The 18,543-nt window shown below is 42.3% G+C and overlaps 2 protein-coding genes across 6 annotated transcripts in view; both read right to left on the bottom strand.

The window, feature by feature from the left end:
• Positions 1–18,543, bottom strand: part of LOC117588771 (GTPase-activating protein pac-1) — a 49,935-nt gene that overhangs the window by 17,965 nt on the left and 13,427 nt on the right. For 4 of the 5 annotated variants that reach the window (XM_034280254.1, XM_034280256.1, XM_034280253.1 and 1 more), the window contains 3 exons: positions 7,557–8,353; positions 5,988–6,335; positions 5,286–5,881 (listed from right to left, as the gene is read on the bottom strand). In XM_034280254.1, coding sequence (XP_034136145.1) covers positions 5,286–5,881; positions 5,988–6,335; positions 7,557–7,823 — 1,211 coding nt within the window. In that variant the 5' untranslated portion in view covers positions 7,824–8,353. Of the gene's footprint in view, positions 1–5,285; positions 5,882–5,987; positions 6,336–7,556; positions 8,354–18,543 lie in introns of those variants that run through there. The other variant, XM_034280257.1, reaches the window with a different exon arrangement.
• LOC117588772 (REST corepressor-like) lies at positions 9,837–11,970 on the bottom strand. The gene has a single exon (XM_034280261.1). The coding sequence runs from the start codon at positions 11,953–11,955 to the stop codon at positions 10,078–10,080; it is 1,878 nt and encodes a 625-aa protein (XP_034136152.1). The 5' UTR covers positions 11,956–11,970; the 3' UTR covers positions 9,837–10,077.

Below are 18,543 nucleotides of genomic sequence, written 5' to 3' on the forward strand. Positions count from 1 at the left end.
GCACATGCCACACGCAATGGATATTTTGCAATGGATTTTGCTCTACTAATGATTTTTGGGTCGAGGGGATGTCGACATTTTCGCCACCCATCAATCAATCAATCGCAAATTGCAAATGCGCAAACAACAACGACAATGCACGCGGAAGGATAATGCGTTTGAATGCGGTACAGTTGTGTAAGTACACATAGTACCCGCACACGAGTGTATTCCATATTGAAGGTCAACTTCTCTTTGGGGCATGGACGGGGACAGGGACAGGGACAAGGACAAGGCAGCGGCAGTGGCAACAGCAACAGCAACAGCAGCACCAACGTAAGCCCCAAAAAAGCAGCAGCAACAACATCCGCAACGAGTGTTTATGATGTGCCGGCAAATGAATGTGGATCCACGCACAATAAAAACGTGTTGCCATTATACAATTATCTAGATACTTACTTACATATGCGCATATATGATACGAGTGCGAGTACAGTACGTATGTACATACATCTGGTTTATACCCATGTTAATAAATACTTACTTATACTCGTATTTATATGAACATATGTACTTGAAGCCTGAAGTACTCGTTGGTAGTCAATAATTTATGTACACAAGCCTCCCCACCTGCCTCCCTACCGCCCGCTACCAACCAAGCCGAGAGGCACGAGGTCTACTCAAAACTCAATCTGAACTCGTGTCTCAATTTCCATTTTAATCTTTAGCAAAAACATTTGAGAACACATCCACGTTTGGAACTACAGAGTACCTTCCATAATAAAATTCTCAAATCGATAGATGGATAGATCCTAAAACAAAAGCAAGTGCAAGTGCCCACCGTTGTAAGCTCTAGACGTTCCACGACGTGTGGCTCGTAATGCGGCAGTGCACATCTGTCATTGCAAATCAGAGCCTCAAAGATCATCGGCTCAGGCGTAACAAATATACCCTGTGATGCCAAGTGGAAAACAGGGTATAGGAATCTTTCTCTCTCTCTCTCTCTCTCTCTTTCTCTGTCTCTCGCGACCTCGCTCTACCTCTCAACCACCCTCTTTAGATGCGAATGGCGAAGTGTGCTGTGGTGTCTTGCTGTCTGGTTGCGTCGCAGCACACATCTCGATGAATGCATTCCTGAGCGTGGGCGTGGTCCTCCGTTATATTTGCCATCCCCCCAGCTATACCATCAAAATACCGCCCCCCTACAGTTGATAGCCGAATGAATTGACATATGTGTGCGTTCCTTTTTCTCTGCCACTGCCACTGCCACTGTTGCCTGCTGCTGGCTGCTGCCTGCCTGCAGTCACTGCCTCTGTCAGCGCATCCGCTTCTCAATTTTCTGCCCATCTGCACTGCCATCTCTTCTTCTGTTCTGTTCGGCGGCAGTGTTTCTTTTTCCCTCCTGTTTGTCACGGCAATTCGATTCTTATCATTAGAATACAAAAACTGCTTGCTGCTCGGCATAAAACCGGTTAACCGGCTAGAGGCATTGCATCGAAGGGTGTTTATTAATTTAGGAGTTTGTTTATTGCACTTTCCACTGCCAAACATCAACATTATCAACAGGTGAGTCCCTTGGCATGCATAATTTTAGCTTAAGATCGGAATCAATGCGGATTCTCTGTTTATCTACTGGATGTGTCCGCACCCAATGCTTTCATTCATTCACCTCCCTGTAGTGCTTCTTCCCTTTGGCATATCGCTCAAGTTCTTCGCTACTTCTTCTGCCCTTACTCCCCTGACTGATGATCGCTCCTTACAAAATTCAATTAAATTTGTCGTAATTATTTAACAATGGAGAAAGAAGAGGGTGCGCGGTGTGTCGCGCGTCGGCCAGTCACAAAAAAATAATATATAAAATAAAAAAAACGCTATTTCCATTGTGTATTGTTCGAGCAAAGTACTGCGGGTTTTGGCAGGGGGCGGGCAGTTATCGGTGTCGGTGTCGGTGTCAGTGACGGGGATCCATTTACACTCCGATATCAGTATAAGGTATTGCAGTGGTTTTCCTCTACTTCCAAACATTTAGCTCTCTCTCTCTCTTTCTTCCCTCTCCCCATCGCTTTCTTTATAAGTCAATGAGTTGTGTTATTGCTTTTGTTGCTACGTTTTTACTGTATAATAATTGATTTACTTATTCATATGCAACAACGCTGCGTATACGCAATGTGAGACAACGACGACGACGTCGTCAGGGCCATGAGATTGTGACCAGAGGGCTATAGGAAGGTGAAAAAATGTTCGATATTGCGTTTTGCATATTAAAATAATTCTCAATAATTCATATGCGACAACGACCAACGGGGCCACAGAAATCTCACATTGGAGGAACACGTCAACCTCTGTTTTAATGGACGTGAAAAATTAGCGAGTGGGGAAAATGTTTCGCGCACAGTGAAAGCTCCAACGACAAGAAAGGGAGACCATTTTCCATCCGCATTCTCGAGTATCAAGTGGAATCTTATTCATGCAGTTTTTTGTAATTATTGTTACCTCAAGTCAACACTTTCAGATGTTCTGGAGAAAGTTCGTTCTTCTAATGGGCAATCTATTAGTGTTTCTCTGCTCTAATGCCTCCTAATGCCTCACGTAACGTGTGTAGATAGGAAGACACATGATAATTTGAAAATTGCACATTGCAAATGTGTGGAGAGAAAAACGTGACCATTTACACAGCAAAGATAAATGTAAAGCATAAACAAAAAAGGAGGGAGAGAGCAGAAGGCAAAGGTAAAGGTTAAAGCCCAAAGCTTGAAGTGATAACATGTTTGGGGTACGACCTTGTCCGTCTTTGCTGAGACGACTGCACCAACAAGTGGCGTTCCAAAAAGCGACACCCAAGCAGTTTCCCAGCGAAGAAATGCAAATGTCCCTGGGATAACTTTATCAGAATTTCAACTGAGATAAGTATTCCTTTTATTTAATACCATAGGTGGTCCGCTTTCTCAATCAATCTGCTATTTATTACTTCAGTTATTTCATACTCAGTAAACTATTTTCCCTATGTCTTCTCCCTTTAGTTATCCCCAAGAATTGATTGTATATTTTTCTTGTATTCCTTTTTTGATAAACTGCATGACTTTAAGACGTCACACCACAGATACAATGGGAATGCCAGACACGAGAGATGAATAAACTGAGATGCGAATAACTTGTATGAAGAGAAATTCTGATGACGGAATGAAATCATCCAAAAAAGAAGCGCAGAGCCCAGCCCCTCCACCCCCCTCTGACATATTTTTGTCGAGTTTTCCATACATTACATATATGGCGTGAGTATTGCGTCCCCACCATAAATTAATGCCACACAAAAAACGGCAAACAAACACACAAAAACTGAAAATTATGCCGGGGTAAACGGAAGGATGGATCAACTAAGGTTTTGGGTGTTTTCGGGCTGGGGTCTGATGCATTTCGCACAGTCCTCCATTTGCAAATTGTCTTTAATTATTTGCATTGTTCGGTTCGTTCCGTTCCGTTCCTTTCCATTCGTTGGCTTGTTGTTCATTATGCGGCTATGACATTATTAATGTCATTTGGTTCATCAGCAGCTTGATTTTCCCTTGCTCTTTGACTCTGCTTTTCTCTGTGTGTGTGTATTTTTTTTTTCTATCTCTGCCTCTTCTCATAATCGTAAATTTCTCGTGCCTCATTCAGAGTTTTCCACTTAATTATTTGCTTGTTTCTATTTCAGGTAACTTGTTTTTGGACCCCTTTTTTAGTCGAATTTGTTCATCTTCAAGTTCCAATACTCCGCAGTCAATAGACTTGGCTAGCCATAAAGCACCCATCACAGACACGGACTGCAGAGGATGCCAAGGATCACAGTCGCAAAGTTTGTTCATTGTCAAATGTCTTACCCAATATAATATAAGTTTTAATAATAATTACTTTGTATTTTAGACATCTGGCAAGAGGAATACTTGACATGTCCGTTACACACTGCATGCAGAAAAAGCCTTGATGCCAAACTGTCCCGCCTAACCAGTTCCCCCCAAACGGTTTTCCCCCTAAAACTAAACAATTGCATTGTAACAAATACTCGTGGCAAATTGTGACACTAGTAACAAATGTTTTCCATTAAGGTATGGGAAATAATTGGCGCTTTAAATGTTGCCATCACTTTGACTCCGTGTTCTTATCTTTACTCCTAGTACAAATAGTTGCATTGCATTGCAATGATTGCAGTCTGTGTGGTAACTTCAGTCTCTTTCTTAGTTAATATTATTTAATTTAATTGTACGGAAATTTCGTTTTATTTTCCAAATAATTCCAACAATGCAGTCGAAACTTGTAACTTAATAATTACTTGCTGCACTGAAAATCTGGTGGCAGAGTGCCGTGCCACACATCCCCTTCTCCCCTGCAACTCTCTGCGTGTGGCTGGCCTTGTCGTCTCGTTTCGTTGGAAATATACAATAACGTTCAAAAATCAATAGTGCCTGCATAACCGATTGTTAATTAATTTTCAATATATGTAACTCCCCAATATAGTTATTCAATTATTTGAAATTTGATAACCAAAAAAGATATTTTATATTTAAGAATAATAATTAACCAATTTAGCAACAACAAGCCTCAACGCCTCTCAACAACTCAAACTGAGTGTGTCTCTGTCTTAACCTCAACTAAACAGCAATTAATAGGTATAGGAATAAAAGGAAAATGATCACTTACAAATAATTAATCAGTTTCGCAACAATAAACAGCCCCAAGTTTAAACTTTAAACCCACTTGAAAAATGTTTGATTTGAAGAAACGTTCGTCTGGGACATTATCAAAAGCTACGCTATCTTTGTGGGGGGCCAAGTCTTTTAAAGGCGCCAAGTTAATGCCTCAATTATAATTAATCTTTTCTCGTTTAATGGCTAGGAGGGCTTGCGATTTAATCTCTTGGGCACTCTTCTTGAAAATTGATTAGTTAAAAATATTTATGCACACTTAATAAAAAATCTGTTTGATGGCCCACTGGTGGATTGGATTTGGCATCCAAGGGCCATTTCAATTCTGTATAATTCGATCTAATATCTTCAGGGCAGGATCAATTGATCGAACTAATTCACTTTCTAATTCTGTTTGCTTTTCCATTTTTTTTTTTCCCCCAGTTTGAATCCTTTTTGTTCTTTGAATGTTTCGATGATTTGAATCAATATATGTGAAATATTTTTGTGTTTCTTTGTTTGTTGTAAAAACCTTTCTCACAATCTTATAAATTAAACTGTTTTATGATTTAAAATCAGCTGTGATCGATCTTTTTTTTTTCATTTAATCACCCATTCCCCGAGGGGAAAAGTTTATTGACTTACCGCATGAAAGCGCCACTGCTGCCGCCGCCAGTGGAGAGCAACTGCTGCTGCTGATGATGATGATGGAGCTGCTGCTGTTGCTGCTGCTGATAGAGATGCTGGTGCTGGTGCGGATGCTGACGCAGGCCAAGGGCCATATCTCCGAAATCAATGCTACTGCTGCCGCCACTGAGCGCCGGATGACGATGATGCTGCTGTTGATGATGATGACTCATGGAGGAGACGACACCTCCGCTGGTGGTGCTGGTTATGCTACCAGATCGGCTACCACCATGAAGGGACGGTGCATGTCCATGTGAAGGATGTGATTGAACAGGATGCGGATACGTGTGCGTATGCTGATGCTGGTGCGGCGATGATGCCGGCGATGATGTGGCAGCCACAGCGGGATATGAGATCAACTGTTGCTGCTGCTGCTGTTGTTGTTGTTGTTGCTGCTGCTGTGGAAATGTGGATTTGTGGATTGTGGAGGCGGTGGTGGCATTGGTTGTTCCATTGGCCAGCAGCGTATGCCCCAGCCCATGCCCGTGCGATGGCGAGTGCGTTGACATTGTCAACCGATTCGATTCCGGCGTATGGGCAATGCTTGTATAGTGCTGGAGAGCGAGACGGTGCGAGACGGGAGTCAGATAGATAAGGAGTAATAGATTAGATATATAGAATATAATATAAAATACATCATCCTCTTCTTCTCTCACTCACCATTTGTAGCACATCGCATTCCTTGGGTACAACGTGCAGCGTGAGCACCGCCGGCGTTTGCTTGATCATCGAAACGATGGTGCTGTAGGCAATGCCAGCTATCGGCTGATTGTTGACCATCAGCACACGGTCGCCCGTCTGGAGGTTCGCATAGTGGGCCGGTCCGTTCGCCTGTACCTCTTTGATGAAAATGGTCTCCATCGCTTTCACCTGGTATGGCGGCAGCGACGTCGGTGATGTTGGTGGCTCCATTCCGGCAGCGCTGTTGTTGCTGTTGCTATTGCTGCTGCTGCTGCCGCTGTGGCTGTGTCTGTTGTTGCTGTTGCTGCCACCTCCAGTGGATGCTTCCTACACACAACAACGACGAAACGAAGACCAGACAGCAGAGAAACAGAAAGAAAACAACAACAGTTTAAGGCACATAAATCGTGAATAAAAAGCAACAAAAACTACAAAAAGCATTCACCCAGGAGAGCATATAGCGCGGAAAAAGTAACAGAGAGCGAGAGAGAGAGAGAGAGAGAGAGAGCCGAACCGAGCTCCGTCGCTTGGATTAAACGAGTGATCAAGAGAGCGAGCTGCTGCTGCAAACCCGATAAGCTTTTCACCAACACTTTAAAATCCGATTGAAATGGCACAGCAATGCTTATATTCAATCGATACAAAAAACATTTTCAGACCCACTAATAAGCGTCGGTGGAAAACGCATCGTGTAAGAGCAGCTTAAAGTGAGTATCGAGAGAAATAGAGAGCGAACGAGCGCTGGCTTTGATTTGTAATATTAAAACAAAAAGTAGCAACAAAACTTAAATGAGCAAAACGCAAATTAGTGAGAAAAAAAAGCAATAACAGAAAGGCGAATGAAAAGAAATATGTATTCGTTCATGGACACGGCACCAACGAAGCATGGCATACCCTTTCTCAAAAAATTAAATTATTTACGCGTAGTCCGTTTAAATATTATGCCACGGTTTCGTTTTCCTTATTTATTTACCTATGGTCGATGGGTATCGATAATATCATCATTAATCCATACAAAAAGTATAGTCAATGCCCCACACCATAGGCAAACCTGTTGATGAAACACACATGCTCGATGCTGTAAGGAACGCGTCGTCGCTCGCAAATGAAAAGCAAAAAGAAAGCAGAAAAAAAAAGAAAAAAAAATAGTCGCAATTTGAATAAGTCGCGCGTGCGCTGCTGCCGCTCACGTAACGCGACAGAGCGCGTCGTCGTGGAAAGCCGGGAGAAGAGTTTGTTTGTATTCCCCATTGAAAGGGTACTCCATGTAAGCCTGTTTACTCGCTCACTCTCTATCTCTGTCTGTCTTTCTCTCTCGCCTTCTCTGTCCCTCTGTTTTGCTGTCATACGACATTTGCATGCGGGAAAGCAACAACGACAAAAACAACAAAAAAGCAAAAGTGGACGGGCAGCGACAGTTGGATGACTAATTGCACCTCTCTGCTTGACCGGCGCGCCAGCGCAGTCAGCGCTCTCTTTCACTCACTCTCTTTATTTTACTCTCTCTCGTTTCCTTTCGCAAGGTCTCCCTTTTCCCCCGTTTCTCACCTGTGACCAGCTGGTGACGCCGGCTGACGCTGACGCTGCCGCTGCTGCGTTGGCATCATCTTCCGGTGGATAGGCAATAAAGTGACGCAGCGTAAAGCCGAAGCCCTGATTCGGACGCCTTCGTATGACAATCAGCTTCGGCTGTATGGATGAGGCGGCAATTGCGGCATTATTAGCCGCTGCCGCTGCTGCTGCATTCGATGGTGTGGCCACGGCCGATGCAGCCTGCGCCACAGTCGCTGCAGCTGCGTTCGAGTTTTGTAACATTTTGCTTCTGCTGCTGCTGCTGCAGCGTTTGTGTTTGGTTTTTTGATTGGATTACTCTCTCCTTCTTTTACTCTCACGCCTGCCCGGTCGGTCTGCCGCTCTCTTTCGCTAGCCTCTGCTTGCTGCTTCTGCGGTTTTGGTGGTTTTCTCTGCTTTATTTGTCTGCTTCTTTCTGTTGCTTTTGCTTTTGCTCTGGCATTTGCTTTTGATTTGTTTGGTGCTTTTGCTTAGGCGCTGCTCCTCAACCTGTTGTTGGCCCGTCGTTGCCAACCCTCCTCATTTGTGGGTGGGGACGGGTGGCGTTTGGAAGGGGGATATTGGCCCTGGCCCTGGTCCAGGCCCACCGCTGCGACTGGCGGTTTCTATTATGATTCTCCTTCCTCCTTCCTTCCTCTTTGGCTTTTAGCGTCTGAGATGCGTTGCATAGAAACGGCGGCTGGGCGCCACGAGGCCCATCGTAGCGCTGGATATTAAAATATTTGCTTTCATTTTCTTATCCCATGGATCGATCCTCAATAGTTTAGTAGGATCTGAAAACAGTAAATGAGGAAAATTTGTGGTTAAACACACAGATTTGCCAATATGGAAGAACTTAGGAGATTCTAACAACAAAAATTAATCAAAGATATCAATAATAAAAAGAAGATTGTGAACATCAACAATACAATTTTAAATTAAATACATTTTTGCTCATAATGGATACAACATTTCTTTTATCAAAGTTTCCTCCTGGGTTTCCATGGATTCTCTGACACATAAGATCAAAGTCTTTATACGTTTATTCTCCTGTAAACAAAGAAATTTAACCCATAATGATGCTGGTAGAAAATCCCGATTTAAAACCCTCTTAAAAACCCAAAATGTCATGCGTTGCCATTACCAAAGAGAACGAGAATTGACTTGTGAGACGCTGCTTACGCGTCACAACTTTTATGGTCATTCCCTACGGAATGGCGTTTTTAGTTTTCTTAGGCATACAGAAGCCTAGATGCAAAATTTGGTGGCTCTAGCTTATATAGTCTCTGAAATCCAGGCGCTCAACAAGGCGGACGGACAGACATGGCTCTATCGACTCGGCTATTGATGCTGATCAAGAATATATATACTTTATGTGGACGGAAACGTTTCCTTCTGTGTGTTACATACATCAACTTTGTGCAAAAATACAATATACCCTTTTACTCTTCGAGTACCGGGTATAAAAATAGTTAGAGATCAGTAAACCCTTGGAGCAATCATTTCAAATTTTGGGGGGCGGTTTCTATGTCTGTGTCAAGCGATTGTCTGACGGGGAGGAGACTCATGTGTCAAATGCGACGAGGCGTGCCTGCTGCTGCCCCACCCCATCCCACCCATCCACTCTCCACCGATTTGACGGTCAATGTCCAGCAGACACACGGAACATACGCGAGTTATGGCTGAGGCTGTTATTTTTTAAAGTTTTTTTTTTTTACTTTTTTTTTTATGTAATTAAAGCTGTAAAAGGTTTTTGTTTTGTTTTGCTTTCCAGCTCCAGTAAAAAGCGGTTAAAAAGCACTCAAGTAACTGTAATCGGACATATGGGATGATCATAATGATCCCTGATATAATGACGATATACGGCGGCGGTCAAGCCACAGAGTTTCACAAACGAGAAAAACTTTCAAGCCAAAAGAAACGAAAATGAAAAATGTAATAGAAATAAAAATACAGCAACTTTTTATGTTTGTGTTTTGTGGCTTAAAAAGCTTAAAGGCCAAAACAAACAGATGAGGCAAGAAAGGGTTAATACCCCCCTCGTTCAGCTGGGCGGGTCTACTCCCCAATGTCATTGACAGCAAGATGGGGTGGAGAGAGATATCCATCATCATCGTGGAGATTGTTTTCAAAATGTTGTATTTGATTTTGGCTCTGTTGAAATATCTGTTTGTTTTTTCCTTCTTGAAAATAATATTTAACGTTTTTATTTGTATGTTTCTGAATGGATTTCGCTTCTTGTACATTTTGTCCAGTCATATTGTAATTTATCTAATAGCAATACCGTTCTCAGATGTGTAGAGGCTGGATTCAGCGGTCCCATCGTTTGGAATATATATCATACTTGCGGCTAATGTTGTCAAGACTTTGAAAAGTGCTTCATTACATGCTAATTACAGCTCAAAAAACAAAGGGTGATGGTAAAGTTTATAATTTACACTTGTGTAATTATATTATACACAGATAATACACAGATATCATATGCGAACACATCACCGAGCTCCATGGGTCAGGTCAGTTACTTTTCGAGGAGTTCCACGCTGGTGCAGAGTGCTACTTTTTTGGGTGGGGGCTGTTCGGCAGACGTCACGGTGGAGATTTTGCGTTTGGCATTGGCATTGCCTGTAGCCGCATTTGCTCCAGCACCGTCTGCGTCCCCTTTTGAACTGTGATTTAGTGCGGATATCTCTGCGCTGTCGGGCTCTTTCTGATCAACCAATATTGGCGCAGGTGGAGTGTTAGCACTCGATAGTGACGAGGATGAGGCACTAACACCGGTATTGGTGCTGCTGATGGCCATATCGGCACTCGAGTTAGTGGCGGTATCCGACTCATCCATAATGGTGATTGAAGCAGTCTTGTTGCCAGTGGGTTCGACAACGAGGCTACTATTTGAATTAACAACCTCAGCGGGTATTGCAATGGCAGTGACAACTGCTGCATCACTGTTGTCGCTTTGTACTTCAGCTGTTACCAGTTCGGGCTTCGCCTTTTTGGCCTGCAACTCCTGATCGGGGTTAAGTCCGTTGTTGCTGGCATCGGTAAACAGCTTAATAACTGAGTCTGAGTTAGCTGCTGGTGCTGACCCATCATCTATCTGTTCGTTATGATCTTCAACACCAGACTCTTCCGACATTCCAGCCTCATACTCTTTCACGATCTGGTCGAGATGCGCTTTGGTCTTGGTGGGCACAAGTTTGGCTATCATCGGATAGTTCTTTCCATTGTCGCGCACCTTGATCTCATCCGGAGTCCAACGAGCAGAAGTGGGCGGCTGCGTTGTGGACGACTCCGAAATCGCTATGGCTGGCTTAGATACAATATCGTCAACATTAATAGCATCGCATTCCTTATCCAACACCTCCATAAGCTGCCTATTTTTTTGTATTTCAACCATTAAAGCGCTGATTTTGCGATCACGTTCGGCTAAATACACGCTGATGTCCTTGCAGGTGGCGAGGGCACCACAATTGCACAATTGATCCACGTTCAAGTCGTTGCTGTTGCCGTTGCTGTTGCTGTTGATGCTTCCTCCATTATTATTGTCGCAATTATTGTTGCTGCAAGCACTGTTACTGCTATTGTTTGTGCCATTTTTGTTTGGGCCCGTCTTGTCATCGTTATCAGACTCCTCATTGCTACCCACTTCACTGCCATTCTTGGAACCATCCTTGACACAAGTCTTCATGATCTTCTCCTGTCGATCCATTGCACTGCTACGATGACGCGTCTTCTTCCACGAGTAATAGTATTTCACCAAACTTGCGATTGATTTGTCTGGTAGCATTTGACGTATGCGATGGAAGCTTTTCCCTTGAAACTGAAATGCCTGCTCAAATAAGACTTTGTCCTTAATGGTCCACTCATCAAGAAATGGCATAAAGTTGGCCAAGTCCATCCCGGACCGATCCAAGTCGTGTTTGTGCCAGAACAGCAAGGCTAGAGCTTGTTCACCGTTGTAGCCGTATTTCTCCTTTGCCACTGAAATGTACTCCTCAAATTTTAGGTCTGGTATCTCTTTTGTTGGCGACCAGACCAAGAGGGCGCGTTCATTCATTTGTTCTGGGCGGCGCTCAACATCGGCGAAGAGTGGCGGATAAACCGCCTGATAGTCGCTTCCAACGCGAATTTTTTTGTCATACTCAGATTGCCTGGCCTTTGATTTTCCGTTGCGCTTTGTTGAGCTCTCCGGCGTGCCCGCACCCGGTACGATCGTTGAGGCCTTCTCATTGGATTGTGGATTTGTGGGGTTAACAACCCCAGCCCCAGCACCTCCGCTTGCAACTACGTTCGCATTAGAAGCCACACCGCCAGCTATATTCGTGTTGGGACAGGGTTCATGCGACCGACGTCCGTTTTGCACCACATCCGTGATGTTGCGCTCAGCCAACACCATTTTGTGCCGTATGAGCTGCTGGGCGCGTTTTTTAATTTTCTCCAGTTTGCTAATTAGAATGAACTTTGCCGTCTTAAAAAGTATTACTACGGTCCCAAAAAACTTACAGGTTGACCGACGGCAGGCTCCACCAGGACAATTGAGTGCTCCACCCGCGCTGGAGTGCTGCTACAAAAATGGACGACTTCTTTCGCTACCGCTTATGTATATGCATATGTATGCCACAGGCAATAACTGTAGCTAAAACGACAGAAACGGGTAGGCCTTTTCGTACAGGTAGCCAAAACCAAAACTGAAATGTGAAGTAAAAGTCGCTGGCGTACGGATTCAAGCGCAGCACACTTTGACTAACACAACCGTGGCATAGCTTTGTATATCGGTTGATCTTTTGTCTGTTTGGCGTTCGTATTTTCGTATTTTTACATTATAAATAGTACATCTCTTTGACTTTAAGTTTATTCAACAGGATGGACAGGAAATTTCCAAAATTCTCAACATTTTTGTATCATTTAAATTTAAAATTCTCTCCAATTGGCATTTATGTGTGTAATGACTTCTTTAGTGGAGTTTTTCAACCACATAATTATGCAGTAGAATTCTTTTCTCATAGTTCAAATGCTGTTTGCCACACCCCTGCCTGCTGGTGTGGCTATTTCTGTGCTGGCTAGTTGGGTCCATGACCCCATGCAACCCAAGGGAGTTCTATTTAATTGACCAAGCGATAAGGTCAAAGGCCCTGCCCTGCGCTGACGCAGTGAAGGGGTCAAGCGTCCTTGCCTTTTTAAGGGATTTACGTTCATACATTTCCTCTGTCTGTGTTTAATTTCCTGCTAATTTCAAGATTTGTTTTAATATATTTCTTCATTTGCTTTTCCATTTTTTTTTTTCAGCTTTATCTCGTAATTAAACAACAGACAGACAGACAATAATAATTTGAGAGCTAAAACATATGTAATTACGAGCAACGGAGCGATTGTTCGGATTCAGATACAGATAGAGAGATACAGAGATACGCTCTATAATTGCCCCATTCCCCATTTTAACTGGTAATTGCAATTGTCAAAGTGGTTTTTGCGGCTATCAAGTGTGTCACAAGTCATTCAAGGCAATAGATAGATATACGATCGTACTTGTACACAGAGAGAGACAGGGAGAGAGAGAGAGGGAGGGAGTGGGCGAGGGCGAGGGCGAGGCAGACAGACAGGCAGACTGGCAGGCCAACCAGAAGCACAGATAATCTTCGCTCAAAGCTGAAAAACAGAACGGCAGAAATCATTAAAAACAGAAAACATGAGTTTCTGTGGCGGCTTTTGGCTTCTGTTTTAGTTGTTATACCTGGTACTCGATGAGTAAATAATAGGGTATATTGTATTCGTGGGGAATAACGTATGTAATGCACAGAAGGAAACGTTTCCAAACCCATAAAGTATATATATTCTTGATCAGCATCAATAGCCGAGTCGATTGAGCCATGTCTGTCTGTCCGTCCGTCCGTCCGTTCTTATGAGCGCCTGGATCTCAGAGACTATAAAAGCTAGAGCCACCAAATTTTGGCTCCAGACTTCTGTATGCTCACACTGTTAAAAGTGTATTTCAAAAATGAGCCACGCCCCCTTCCGCCCCCGCAAAAGGGCGAAAACCTCCCAAACCCAAAACAATTTTAAAGATAAAAGAAAACTAAAAACGCCATTCCGTAGGGATCCGATTTGATCATTGGTATAGCCAGAATGAAGAAATTGCATTGAAATTGAAATTAGCAGTGGCTAAACCCACCCCGTCCCGCAGCTTAATATGTTTTTTGCACATTCTCTCATTCACACTCTGCTTCGCGCAGTGGGCGGCCTCTGCCTCTGCCATGACTCTGCAGTGTTTGGCTCTAGGGAAGGGCGGCGAGCAGATAAAGAAAAAATGTAAAATATGACAAATAACCGCTAAGGTACAGATGTAGTACTGAGTGCCGAGTATAAAAGTTGTGACGCTTAAGAAGCGTCTCACACGTCCCTTCTCGTTGTTATTATTTTTACGCCTGCTAAAAAAAAATACATCATATAACGACCTATATATCAGAATTATCAGCAAATTGAAATGCGATAGACGTTTGAAGGTTCAACGAGGTATAGTACCCATCATAAAAGGCACTCCCACAGCAAACAACAACAAAAACTCGAATCATGCACAGAACACGTACGTACATACGTATATTATTGCCGATGAGAGTAGAGTAGTTAAGAGACTGCGAAAAGAACAGTTAAAACTAATTGGATATGTCGAACAGGAGTTGAATGATTTCTGGGATTAATAGCGGGGGCATCAGTTCTGCACTTTGCTATTGACATTTTGTACTGACTTTTTACTCACATTTTCTTCAGAAAATAAAAGCAAGAAGTTCTTGCAAGGGCATGGAAACTGATTGTTCTTTGGCTTAATATAATAATATGATATCACGACAAACAAAACAAACAGAGGAATCAGTTGCACAGCTTTTTTTTATTGACGACTAAACTTAACAGCTTTTCTAGTGTTTTGTTGTTTGCTTTTGAGTTCTTTCTTTTTCTGTTCTGTGTTGATAACACAATTCAATTGATTGTTTTGCACTACGCTCTGGGACGAGTGGGAGAATCAAAACAGAGTCTTTCGACTTTAAGATACTAATAATAATATTTATTTAAATATTTAATTAAAATATGAAACTTGTAAGCAAAATATTTAAATAAAATATGACAGACTGATTTGATTATAAGATGACACATCAACACATCATACCTCAAAATCGCTTGCTCTCCAAAAGAACAGGGTATCCGAAATATAAAAAATAAAACAAAGTAGAAGCCCAAAAGCATAAAACGAAAACCGTATCACCCGTAACCCGTATGGCATGGAAGATTGAAGCAGAAGAGAGCGAATAAAGGTAGAACATGCGTGTAATGAGCCAACGAACGGTAAAAGTACAGAACGGTGCAGCAGTAGAGTAAGAGGAACAGGAACAGGCCGCAGAGCGCCAGAGAGAGAGAGAGGGAGAGAGAGAGAGAGAGATAAATCCGCAGAATTACATTAATCAAAGTTGTTTTCTTTTTGTTTTGGGGGGCGTTACAAAAACAACAATCCGAAACCGAAACAAGATTAAATGAGAATTTAAAAAAAGGGAGACAGAAACAGAAACAAGAGAAACAATCCGTTGGGGGGGTTAATGGAAATAAGAAGAATCGGTAGATCAGAGGCACGGATCAATCAGAATGCAGCTGATTCTGTCTCGGTGTCTCTTCTCTGTACCTCATTTGAGTGGCTCTCTGGTTCGAGTTTCATTTTATCAAAGAAGAAGAGCCAGAAGTAATCAAAAGGCCCACAAGACCAAAGCTCAATCTGCAGCCAAAGCAATGAAAATGCCAAACAAATGTTACAGTATAAACAAGGCATTCCACAAAAGGAAAAGCAAATGACAATTGGCGTTCCAAGAAATCCCATTCGAATTCGATAAGATTAGAACAAAAGATCTGTTGTATCAGTTATTGGTGGAATTTGTGTGAGTGGGGACTAACTACGGGGAAGAGGTGTGCATCTACTCCTGCTCCTAATCGGAATCGTATATCAATGGAATGAAACGCCACCGTAAGTACAGAATAGGTAGGCGTAATATTTCATGGCCAGAGAAGAGATTGGTATCAGAATGTTTTTTAGAAGATATTTTAATAATGGAAGTTTGTAGCTTACTAGGATTACTTTTTTCCTCTACTACAATTCATTTTCTCCACTTTTCGCGTGGTCTTTGCTGGCAGAGATTATAAAAACAGCAACAAAGGCTTTTACTCTTGTTCCCTTCTTTCATACTGTTGGGTTGCCTATTTATCGCACCTATCTATCCGTATCTGCTGCTTGTCATTACAATTTCATATCAAGAGATAGCCCCATGTTATTCCCACAATGGTTCCATGCTTCCATGTTCGATATCTGTGTAGACAAACAAACAAACCGACAGACAACGAAATATGGGGGTAATAGGAGACGAGGACTAGAGGAAACCTCTTTTCTATATGATACGATACGATATGATATGACTTGATATGGGGGGGCCGGCTTACGATGTACTAGAATCAGTATCAGAATCAATAAAAAATAAAGTAAAAGGCAAGCAAAAATCAAGAAAGACACACGCAATGGGCGGCCATTGCAATTTGTACGTGCATATATTATTTATGTACAACAATCTGTATACCTAGACTTAATTTTTATTCTTGATTTCTTTGTCTATCAAATTCGCAGAATGAAAGTCGATAAAAAAAATACAATATACAAGTAGGAACATAAAGCTGACACAAGAAGAAACAAAAGTACAATGCACACAGCGATATCAACGCGATAAATCATTCCCATACGGGAAGTTTATATACATTTACGTACATAGGTTTATAAATATATAAATGGCAGATGGTAGATACAGATACATGAACGTATTAACAGACATATGTAGAATCATATATCTGATTAATGGGGCAGACGATCTAGAGGTGAGGATAAACAAAGGAACAAACAAATGGACAGAGAGAGAGAGACACAGGTGAAAGGGGTTCGATTGGGGAAAGGATTCTATTACTGAAAGATTTTTAAGCACCATTTACTGGAAGTTCTAGACACATAATAGAAATTTCCCTAACATGGAGACTTACAATAGGTTGAAACTAAATTTTAAGCTGCTGCTTTACGGATGAAACGAATTCTTGGGAGGTTTAACGATCACGACATCAGAAGTAAACACTGCTTGCAAGGCACTGCTTTCGAGATGTAATAGTACTGCTTTATGGATCAATCCACTAATTGCTGAATGGAAGAATAGCAGCTAGAAAATAGATAACTGGACAGGAGGCAGATAAATACTGTAAAGTGAGTGAACAACAACAACGGCCAGAAAAAGGAGATTCGAATAAAAAGAGAGAAAGAGAGAGAGAGAGAGATACTGAAGGTGGATGTCCCACTTTTAGTATAAATTTCAAGTGTACGAAATATTCTACATTGCTGAGCTAAGCCACACGAGGAATCCACACCCCGTTGATTGCACCCATCTCGAAATGTTATCTAAAGAATTTCCTCGCACCTCCATACAACCGCAACCGCAACCCAAGCCCCTGTCCCACTCTCCCGCCAGTGCCAACCCCATTCATCTGCCGATCTGTCTGTCTGTCCATCAAATGTGATTGAATCCATCAAAACAATCGGAGAAACACAAGTGCACGCGAGTGCGCGCGAATGTGGAAAGAGAATATGTGGAAAATATTGTGGCAAACACACAAACATCAAAGAGCAATTGCCGATTCTCCATATATATATGTACATATGTGGTACATACATGCATTCCCCATCCATCCATCCATTCATTCATTTATATATATTACCGATCCCATCGCTTCCCTCACTAGCAGGAATGGACTCCTGCTCTACTGCTTCATGTGGCATTCAATTCAACTTGTTGCCAAGTGTCGCCCGCTGTCAGCCCTACCCCCCTCCAAAAACAGAACGGAACGACGCGGAACACTCTTTTCCACCCATTTCCATTCCCATTCGAAAAGGCAATGTACGAAGAGAAACACATTCTCATACAAATGCAGATACAAGATTTTAATTTCAATTTTGGATACCCTATGGTATCCTGAGGTTTTTAGAGGCAAAGCCGCCCATACCCGACCGAGTTACACTGCTGCATGACGCGTACCACAGATAGATCTTCGAGATTACAGTGGGGAATGCCACTTTAATGGAGGTGTTTCTGGATCCACAGGTCTCTGGTAGGATCTACTACTGTTTATTAGTATTTATTTTCATTTTATTTATCTTAGTAGATAATATTTATAGGTTATAGGGTATCCCCTGTGCGCAGCAAACTGACTCTTAGGGTTTTTCTATTCGTTTTTTTGTTTTGTTTTTTTTTTCGTTGGTGTTACGTTTATTTTCGAATTTTGTTTATTTAATGTTTTTTTTTTGTTGTGATGCCGTTGCCATTGCCGTTGCCGTCGATCGTTTGTTTGTTTGTGTTTTCTGTGTTTAATGTATTTTTTTCGTTCGTATTTCACCTCTTCTAAAATCATCTATGTATTGACTTTTTTTTGTTTCTTTTCACACAGCAGGAAGAACGGTACAGAGAGGGTTAAGGAGAGCGCCTTAATAATCTCTAATTTTCACACATATAAACGCCACAAATCAATAAATGAAGTGGAAAATAGAAACAAAGGCAATACAGCTTGCCCTTCTTTTTGGATGCGAACACCTTGATACCATCGTTCTGTGTTTCGTGAGGAATACAAGATCTCCCATACATATCTCTGAATAAGCCATACGTTCGATTGGTTAAACGCTTTTCCCATTATGTACAAGAATTTGCTTTATATATATTTATTTTAGAACTTTTCTTCTCTGTCTGCAGAGTCACGAATACCCTCTGAATAGCATCTACCCTGTCGAAACGAAGGTGGTTCGAGGAGTCCCAGCAGCAGCCGATAACCCTAAGGAGAGAGAGCGAGAGTCAGCGAGCAGCAGCCCGCACAGCAACCGCTACCATGACCTCATTCAATGACCTTTTCTCGTAGCTGCTTAGGTGCTGCT

The sequence above is a fragment of the Drosophila guanche genome, unplaced genomic scaffold (assembly GCF_900245975.1).
Source record: "Drosophila guanche unplaced genomic scaffold, DGUA_6, whole genome shotgun sequence".
NCBI classification, from domain to species: domain Eukaryota; kingdom Metazoa; phylum Arthropoda; class Insecta; order Diptera; family Drosophilidae; genus Drosophila; species Drosophila guanche.